The following is a 10658-nucleotide window of genomic DNA, read 5'->3' as shown; positions in this document are numbered from 1 at the left end:
AAATAAATAAATAAATAAATAAATAAATAAATAAATAAAGTGGGGCCGGCCAAGTGGCTCAGTTGGTTAAGAGTTGGCTTGGGAGCATGAGCTCTGAGCAGCAGCGCCACCAGTTCAGTTACCACCTGGGTCAGTGACGCTGTGCCCTCTACAGCTAAGATTGTGAACAACAGCTCCACCTGTAGCTGGGCTGTTGTGAGTGGCCGACAATGGCATAGGCTGCAGCCCCTGCTGCAGTGCGCTGCCGTAAGCTACTGTGAGTGGCTGGCAGCTGGCAAGAGCTGCTGTGAGCCACTGTGAGCGGCCGTCCAATGGTCAGTGACCAACTGCCTCAGCCAGGAAGAGCACAATGATCATAATACCAACATGGGCCAGTGAAGCGACGTCCTCCACAACTAGGCTGAAGAACAAAAGGACAGCAACTTGTCTGTTCCCCTTTCCCGATTCCCCAATAAAATCTTTTAAAATAATAATAAAAAAACAAAAATTAATTAATTAAAAAACTAAACTGAGAACAGAATTTAGAAACAGATTTATGAATATAGGGGAATTTCGTGTAACAGCTAAAACAACCCTACTGTAGAAACCTACTTCCTTCTTTCCTCACATGATGATTCTAAGTCCTTTCCTCTTTTTTACTCTACACTCTTTCCCAGGCTATTTCTCCTCTTCCACTCTTTATTTCAACAAATACATACTCAACAGCGATTATGCACCATCCACCATGCTAAGTACTGGGTATTGTAAAAAAAAAAAAATAGCAGACTGGAGTTGATATTGTCAAGAGGGCAATTTAAAATGGAGTCAGGAGACCTCCAGGAAGCTGAGCTAACACAGTCCCTCCATGTGAAAACTGAACTTTTGAACTAGGCTAAAGCACAAATGGCTACATCCTGATACAGTTCCTGGAATTGGCACTGTATCACTGAACTCTCTATTAATAAATAAATCTTTCACCAGCAAAAGACATAAGCAATTAATCATGTATAATACAGTGTAAGTCTGCTTGCCAGCACCAATCACAGCTCTTTCAAAGCAACTTATATAATCCCTCAGAAAGCCCCCCTTTTCTGTCTTTCTAAACTCTGTCCCTTTCTTTTCCCTCTCTGAGCACATTTGGGTTTCTATCCAAATCTGTGTCTTTAAAATTGCAATTCCTAAAAGACCCTGAAATAAATCTTTCGTTTGCCTTGGAGTACTTGGTCAAAATTGATAGACAGTATACACTAGTGAACAAGACAGATCTGGTACCTTCACTTGAGGAACTTCAGAGTTTAGTGGGAAAGGCAATATGCCTTTTGGCAATGGTGCCAGGATGATTCAATGGGGATAGAATAGTCTTTTCAATAAATAATGCTGGGACAACTGGATAGTTACATGCAAAAGAATGAAGTTGGACCCCTCCCTTACACCATACACAAAAATTAAATCAAAATAAATCATAGACCAATATGAGTATGTATGAGTTAAAACTATAAAATTCTTAAAAGAAAATATAGGAGGAAATCTTCATGATCTTGGCTTAGGAATGATACCTTTCTTAGGTATGATAACAAAAGCACAAGCAACAAAAAGAAAAACAGATAATAAAGTGTTGGCAAGGATGTAGGGAAACTGCAACCCTCATACATTGCTGGTGAGAATGTAAAATTGTACAGTAGCTGTGGAAAATAGTTTGGCAGCTCCTCAAAAGGTTAAACATAGACTTACCATATGACCCAGCAATTCTACTCCTATGTGGAATGAAATGAAAACACATATACACACAAAAATTTGTACATGAATGTTCACAACAGTATTATTTATAATAGTCAAAAAATGGGAACAATCCAAATGTTGAGGTGGAGAAAGGGGGAATGAGAAGTGACTGCTAATTGGGTACAGGGCCTTTTGGGGAGGGGTAATGAAAATGTCCTAAAATTTAGTGCTATTTTGTAAAGGCATGTGATTTATAAGGTAAAAAGAAAAAGATTATCCAAGACTTTGAACATTTGTAATTTGAAAAACAATGTGCTTTTCACTGAGTTGGTTAGGCATTTTACCATAGAACATTTACTATCCTTCTAGTAATTTCTAATGTGAAATTGGGAAAACTGAGGTACAGAAAGGTACACCTTACTAGCTTCCACAACTCAGAGGTTAGATCATATCTTACCTTTAACCTTTAAATTCCACTTATATGTTAAGGTGGGGAAGTGAGTTACTTCTGAACCATTTAGATCTTGGTTAAACGTATAAACAAGAAAAATTTTCTTAAGGGGCCGGCTGAGTGGCTCAGTTGGTTAAGAGCACGAGCTCTGAGCAACAGGGTTGCTGGTTCGATTCCCACATGGGCCAGTAAGCTGCACCCGAGCTGAGCAGCCACGAGCTGCCAACGGGCAGACAGATGGCTCAGTGTGCAACAAGGCTGCCGGTTTGACTACAGCATGGGATGGTGGACTACTCACCCCCTACGCCTCCCCACCCTCGCCCTGCCCCCACAACTAGATTGAAAGTGGCGAGTGGACTTGGAGCAGAGCTGCGCCCTCCACAACTAAGATTGAAGGACAACAACTTGACTTGGAGCTAATGGGTCCTGGAAAAGCACAATGTTCCCCTTCCCCAATTCCCCAACACTGTTTCCCTCCCCAATTCCCTAATACAAATCTTTTAAAAAAAATAAATTTTTTTCTTAAGTATAGCTACTTCAAGACAATAAAATCTCCCAATTACTGCTTTTAAACATTCCTGTTATGATTACTGAGCAATTTTTGCTTTCATAAATAGCTATTTATGACTCAGGAGAAAAATTTATTCTCTTGGGTTAGTTCTATTCATAGTTAGTCCCGTTAGAAAGAGTTGGTATATGTAATTTTCAGGGGTCATTTCAAGTTCTATAAAAATAAATATTTTCTATCCAATTGGCTTGCTTAGTTGCCTCACCTGTAGTATGTTTTCTTGCTAGTACATGGCAAACAGCTCAAACACTGTTTGTAGATCTTGTTCTCATCTGTGTCTAGTTCCAATCCACATTTAGCACAGCCAATATATATCATGTTGGGAAGAGAAGAGAAAATGCTCTTCAGAGAACTGCGAGCATTGAGAACTACGTTCTGAGCGGTTGTAGTAGGAAACACTAGCTCTAAAATCCGGGCTTTGATTAGAATCACTCCTACAAAAGACAAACAAAAAGAAATGTTATAAATTAGAGGACCAAAGTTATAACTTCAATTTATAAACACAGTTAATTACGTAGTTGATGTACAGCTACTCTTATTAAAGGGTACACCCAAGGTGTTGGTCTTCTCTTCACTGTTTTCCTAGATAATCTCACTCACTTATGGCTTCCTATTAACACTGGAATGTAAGGGGTGACCTGCCTGCAATTTAGAGTGAAGACTTATTTGGCTAATTCGGCTGAACAAGTGGATGCTGTCTTTCTCCCTGTCCCCTGGAATCATGTAAAATAAGTTTAATCCCTTTTAGGAGAAATCCATTCAAACACTTGAAACTAGCTAACATACCCTCTCTCCCTGCCCTCTCTTCTGTCTTTTTAATTGATTATTGTCAAAAGCCAAATAGGAGGTAAGTTATTCTTCTATTCTCTATTTTGCCCACAAATAATATACCACTAGTTTATCGTCTTTTTAAACTTTCTTTTTCGATTTCCTGCCCATTATCATCCATACTCTAGGTGTTGGTTATATAGCCGCATGAGCAATGAGCATCCTCATTTATTAAATGTGTGACCACCAGGAACCTCAGGCATGCTCACTGGCTCATGCGTTCACCTGTTAAACAAATACTGAGTATCTATTACCCACCAGACATTCTTTTTTCCTAATTTATCTTTGCCTCATTGTATGCTGAGGTCTATGTCTAGTGAGGCCTATGATCTAGTTTATCTGAGCATTCTTCTCCTTTCCTCTCCATGTTCAATTTAAAGCCTTTAAGTTTGTTCTTCATCTTTTTAGCATGTTATATACACTCCAGGTCAAGAGCTCATCATTCTGGTGTCCTATTCTCTTTTCTGGTCATCTCTTTGAGAATCCCATTAACGGTGACTTTCCTATTCCTAAGTCCTTCCATTCGCTTTTGTCTTTTAGTGCCTAAAGATTGTTTCGGGCTGGACGAGTGACTCAGTTGGTTAAGAGTTAGCTTAAGAGTGTGAGCTCTGAGCAACAGAGTTGCTGGTTCGATTCCCACATGGGCCAGTGACACTGCGTCCGAACTGAGCTGCCACTGAGCTGTCAACAGGTGGCAGGATGGTACAGCTGGTGAGAGCATGTGCTCCTAACAACAAGACTGCCTGTTCCGATGGAGGGCTACACCTGCCCGCAACTAAGACTGAACTCGGCATCTCGAGCTGAGCTGCCACCCAGATGGCTCAGTGGATAGAGCGTGCGCTCTTAACAACAAGGGTGCCAGTTTGACTCCCGCATAGGATGGTGGCTACGCCCACCCACAACTAAGACTGAACACAGCACCTTGAGCTTAGAGGTCACGAGCTGCTGAAGGACAGCCAGATGGCAACTGGCGCCCTCCACAACAAAGATTGAAGAACAACAACTTGGCTGGTCCCCTCCCCCAATTCCCCAATTAAAAAAAAAAAAAGATTGTTTCATCATCTCTTCCAATCATGTCATACATCCTATATGAATAACAAGAGTATGTGTAGTGGGCAGCATACCCAATAAACTATAGCAGGCTCTATATCACACCTTTCCACAGACATGTTGAATCACTAAGAAATTATGTAATGAAAGAATTTAATTTTAGAATAATGTTAACATAACTCCTAACATTTTACAAATTTACACACACCTATTTAAAGGAAAAGTTCCTTATGAATGTGGACTCTGCTTTCAAGAGCCTTGCTGCCAGCTAGGCACTGATATTCTGTTGATGGCAGGACGAGATGCTCAGTGAGCATCTTTATTTATTTTCAAGGAGTCAGGCACAGCCTCCTCCCTCTCTGGCTTTTCTTACACTTTGTAAAGAGAGCAAACCCTCTTAGGAAATGCTCCCATGTTGATCCCCCTTTCTCCCTCCTGTTATTTAACCATGGAATAGATTAGGACAAAATTGCTTGTACTTCCATGTGCTCTCTCCATTTCTGTCTTAAAACACATAAACAATGATAGAAACTATGAATTCAGCCCTCATAGTTGAACACAATGAGAATGAAAATGGCTAAAAGGGCCTCTCTAGACACAACCTACCAGGGATTGATTGCAACAGTACAAAGCTTTTGCATGGTTTCCCAATGGGGAGCAGCTCTCCAGGATTTACAAGAATACTCCCAATTCCCAGCCTCGTCAGTTTGGGTGATGAGGCTATCTATATCCTTGGTACTATTAATCATCAGAGCTGTGACCACCTATTTTGTTGTCATTCATGATGTTGTTCATTTTTATTTTAAAATCTAATTCTAAGTCTTCAATCCCAGCAGGTAAGTAGCTGTTCTGTGTAAGCAGTAGATAAGAGGGTTGACTTCTCCATAATACCAAATTAAATGTAGCCCCTCTACTGCCTGTGGCTTTCCTTCTTTCAGTGACCAGCTCCATAAACCTGTGGGGATTTTGAGGGGGAAAGGGAGGACGCACAAATATAAACTGTTTTAGGAACTTATGTGACACTACAACATTACCCAAGATTTCACCAGTTAGTGTAAATCTAGAGTCTTCTGTGGCCACAAATAACCTACTTCCATTTTTGAAAGTTGTATGAAAGTTTAACAGTATAAAAATTTGTAAATTTTCTATGACTTTTATCTTCCAGAAATATTAATTTTAAATTAACTATTAGTATTAATGTTTCAATGCAGAACTGGGTATATGGAGTTCTCCTCTGAGAATAAATCTCTATATTCCATTAAAAGTTGGGGTTTTCAAGAGGTGTTATTGTTTTTGTTTTCTACTTGCATTCTTCTTATCCTAGTTTTATGATGTAATAATGCTAATGCCTATAATTATATCTTGTAAAACATATACACATACATCTGTGAATTAAAACAACTTGTAAAATTTTAATTTGGCATTCAGCCAAGGTGGAGTAAGGGACTGGATTTATGCTCCAACCTTTCTATATTATAATAAAATACAAATATTTGGTCTTTGTCTCTAGCTCTGGCACACAGCTCCCGAAACCCTTGGACTCTCCAGAGTGATAAGAGTGTCTTTTGTATGCTAATGAAATAGCTAGGTAGCTTGGGGGTTGGGAGGGTGTTGCTGGTCCCCAGAAAGACCAAGGCATGATTTGAGAGTTGGAACTTTCAGCCTCATCCCACAACCTCTGAAAGTTTGAGTTAATCACCAATGGCCATTGATTTAATCAATCATATCTACATAATGAATCCTCTATCAAAACCTTAAACAACAAGGTTCAGGGAGCTGCTGGGTTGGTAAACACATGGAGGTGCTGGGAGAGAGGTGCACCTGAGAGAGCATGGAGTCCAGGCCCTTCCCCATACCTTCCCCTGTGCATCTCTTCCATTTGGCTGTTTCCTGAGTTGCATCCTTTATAATAAATTGGTAAATGTAAATAAAAAGGGTTCTACGAACAGTCCTAGCAAATTACTGAACCTGAAAGGGGGGGTGCGCTGTGGAGCTCCCAGCTGTGTAACCACAGCAGACAGAAGTGGGCATCCTGGGCACCTCATACTTCCGACTGGCACCTGAAGTGCGGACAGTGTTACAGGCAGAACTCGTAAACCTGTGGAGTCTGACACTAACTCTAGGCACGTAGTGTCAGATCTGAACTGAGTTGTACGACACTCAGTTGGTAACCCAAGAGTTGGAGAACTGGTTGTTGGGATGAAAAAAGAAAACCCATATATTTGGTGTCAGAAGTGGTGTGTAAAAAAACAGTTCAGACACTTGAAACAACTGAAAAACCTAACAAAATGTATGAAACGAGAATTCTCAAGACCTTGGATCACAGGCAACAAAGGACAGTGATCCTTACGAGATGAGAAACAAAGGGAAGTGAGCTGGGGGATGACCCCAGCTTACAAAGAGTTTCCTGGCTCTGGTGCAGGAAAGGGGTCCCCTGGCAGAGCCTGGCTGGTTTCCTCACAGTTGAGAGAGGACAGAGCTTTGAGTCTGGAAGGCTAAAATAGCTAGAGTTCTCAGAGCAGGCTACTAGACAGATGACAGCTGCAAAAACAGAAAGCTCTGGAGAGCTGCAGAGGGCTCCCCTGGAGAACTCAACTGAGTACATGTGACCAGATGCCAAAGAAAGAACCATCTGAAAAGATTTCTGGGAAAAATCCCTGAAGCTTGCACAAAGCTGGGAAAAATGTAGTATTTTCCCTTCTCACCAGCTAGAATGAAAAGCTCATGATCCATAGGGCATGGGATAGAGAACACATAAGCTGTGCTTAGAGGTAAATTTATGGCATTTAATGCCTACACTGGAAAAAAAGGAAAGTCTCATATCAATGACCTCAATTTCACCTTAATAAATGAGAAAAGTGAAACCAAAAAAAAGCAGAAGAAAGGAAATAATAAAGATCAGACCAGAAATCAAATAGAAAACAGAAAAATAGGGGAGGAAAAAAATCAATGAAACCAAAAAGAAGTTATTTGAGGAGATCAATAAAATTGACAAACCTCTAGCCAAATTGATCAGGGGAAAAAAGCAAGGAGACACAAATTAGCAATATCAGGTAATAACAATATCACTACAGATAAAACAGTATAGCAGTTTCTTAAAAATGTTAAACATACACTTCCCACATAATCCAGCTATTTACTCAACTCCTAGGTATTTACGAATGAGAAAAAAAAAAAAGACTATGTCCATATAATGCCTTATACATGAAAGTTTATAGAAGCTTTATTTATAACAGCCAAGAGCTGGAAACAACTCAGTTGTCCATCAACAGATGAATAAACAAGTCATGCTCTATACATACAACAGAATAAAAAGGAATGAATTACTGATATGCAAAACAGCACAGATACATCTGAAAAGAATTTGCTAAGTTAAAGATGCCAAACAAAACAGTGTACGTGCTGTATAATTCCATGTATATCAAATCATAGAAAATTCAAACTAATCTCTAGTGTTAGAAAGCAGATTGAATAGAATGATGTGCTGCTGGTAACTATACACAAAAAAGTTTTAAGTGATCCCTAATAATTACAAATTAACCTCAAAGGATTGTAGGCAAAAAGCTAAGAAGATGCCACTATCTGGTTCAGTTATTTACAAAGATCTATATTTCACTCTTATATCGAATTACATATTTTTCCCACAAATGATAGGTTCCTTGCTTATATTAAAACAAGCAATACTTTAAGCATATAAAGATCTTACCTGAATACTTATTCTCTAGATGTGTTGCTAAATCTGACATCTTCACAAAAGAGGGCATGCTGCTTTGAAATGCTGCTTTAAATGTAATTGCCCTTATATCATCATCAAACAGGCACTCACAGGATGACCAAGGCGTTGTATGCAATTCTAGGTTTTCTAGGATGCAATTGCGCTGAACGAAAAGATACTTAAATTCCCAAATGTAATCTTAAACAAACAAATAAAAATAAAAGGTTACCAAAAAGGAAACAATCTAGGCTCACAATCAGACTAAATAGACTAAATCAGTTAAATATAACTTTTATCACACTAAGGAATTGGGATGTAAAGAGACAAATTATGAATATTGTATTAAGGCAATAGGATAAGGATGCTAGAAATAATTTTAATAAAAATTTTTTCTAAAGATTTTTTGGTCTCCTAAACAGTCATCATTTATTATAACCTACTGCTTCTCAGAGTAGCAAATTCTCATTTTGGTATTTACAGACTTTTTAAAATAATAGAAATGGACACATCTGCCATAATCGATGTCTCTCATTGATTTTCAACATTTTAGTTTTCTTATTTAGCTAATTTTCCCAGAACAAAAGATGCATTTAGATACCATTGCACCTATTTTTAATTCCCTCAGTAATAATTCTAATTCTTAAGACCACTAGCACAGTACTTCTTCCAAATATTCAAGATTAATAAATACAGATATTAATATTTATATATTCTATATTAATAAGGTCATATTCTATATTAATAAATTCTATATTAATAAATGTAACTTTATTAATAAGTTCGTTTATCAATAATGTTCATATCAATAAATACATATTATATTAATAAACTCTATATTAATACATTTATGTTCTATATTAATAAATTCAACTTTAAAACTATAATAAAGCAAAAACAGGTCTCTTAGCACCAAGTTTTCTAATAATCACAGCTGTCCTTTTAGTTTTCCATTTACTTCAGGTCATAATCTAATTCACATACCCCACCTGCTTCCTTAGTTTCTTTCATTTTACAGTTTTTTATGTGGAGAATCTTAGAACAAGTCAGTAAATCCATATAAATAGAGGCATCATTAAAAAAACTAAAGTGTATATATTCCAAGTTGTTACTTAAAACTAATCACTATTTTAAAAATAGCTTTCTTGTCTTATTACAAAATACATGCTTAGAAATCGCAGACAAGCTAAGTAAATAAATGAATAGTAGCCATAATTTCAGCACCCCTAAAATAAAGTTAACATTTGTTTTCAATTTGTTTCATTTTTACTTAATATGTCAAATACATCTTTACATCTCATTAAATTCTACATTATTTTATAATATGTATAATATGCCATTGCACAGCTCGACCAAAATCTTAAAAATTATTACAGCAATCCTCTTATTTTGGAGCATGTTGGTTGGTTTTTAGTTTTTCACTACTATAAACAGTACTGTGATAATTATATTTTTAGCTATAATACATCTTTATGCGTAGCCATGATGAATTCCCATCAGTGTAATTATTAGGCCAAAGGTATTATAAATTCTAAGCTTTTCATAGCATCATCCTCAAGAAATATTTTGCCAGTTTACATTTCCAATAATTTATGAGAGTGACTGTCTCCCCATATCCTCTCTATAATTTCTTAGGAGAAAAATTATCTATCATTATTTTATTTGTATGTCTTCAATTACTAGTAGGAGTACTTTTTCTTATATTTTTTTAGCCATTTTTGTTTCCTATTTGGGACTTTCTTGTTCATATTTATTGCACTCAGGCTTACAGATACTTGTCTTTTGCTCATTCCAATATTTTCTGACAATATGCATTTTTTTCTGTTTTTTTTCACTTGTCTTTTAAGTCTGTACATGGTGATTTTTATAGATAGTATAGCTTCTGTTGCTGTATTTTATTTAACCTACTAACTTTGGATTCCAAATAAGTTTGCTTATTTTTTTTTTACTACTTATTGTTTCTTTTTTTAAAAAATGTATTTGAATCTCTAATGCATCTGGAATTTATTTTGGCACAAATAGGAAATATTAATTTAATTCTATTTTTTCTCAAGATATTCCAAACATTACTACTCTTTTTTTTCAAAAGGAAAAAAGTTTGCTTTTATTTTTTAATTATAAGATAAAATATGTTTATTGTAAACTATTTTAGACAGTAAAAAAGAAGGGAAACAATAGGTGAAGTAAGATTGGTCATGTTTTAATAAGCTGGATAATGGTACTTCAGTTCATTATATTATTATCTCTATATACTGGGGGTGCCAAAAAAATGTATGACTTATATTCATTGTTTGTTATCAGTCTATATTGAGTATTACAATTTTAATACAGTTTTTTTCCTTTCTTAAAAT

At 36.8% G+C, this 10658-nt stretch overlaps 1 protein-coding gene across 1 annotated transcript in view; it reads right to left on the bottom strand.

The window, feature by feature from the left end:
- Positions 1-10658, bottom strand: part of LOC109392214 (protein FAM35A-like) — a 43893-nt gene that overhangs the window by 12221 nt on the left and 21014 nt on the right. Inside the window, exons 3-4 of the mRNA XM_019660504.1 lie at positions 8302-8508; positions 2923-3151 (exon numbers count right to left, since the gene is read on the bottom strand). Of these exons, the coding sequence (XP_019516049.1) occupies positions 2923-3151; positions 8302-8508 (436 nt within the window). The remainder of the gene's footprint in view (positions 1-2922; positions 3152-8301; positions 8509-10658) is intronic.

This window comes from Hipposideros armiger, unplaced genomic scaffold (assembly GCF_001890085.2).
Source record: "Hipposideros armiger isolate ML-2016 unplaced genomic scaffold, ASM189008v1 scaffold_319, whole genome shotgun sequence".
NCBI classification, from domain to species: Eukaryota; Metazoa; Chordata; class Mammalia; order Chiroptera; family Hipposideridae; genus Hipposideros; species Hipposideros armiger.
The sequence above is the reverse complement of the archived record's forward strand: the minus strand, read 5'-3'. Positions and strand labels throughout refer to the sequence as shown.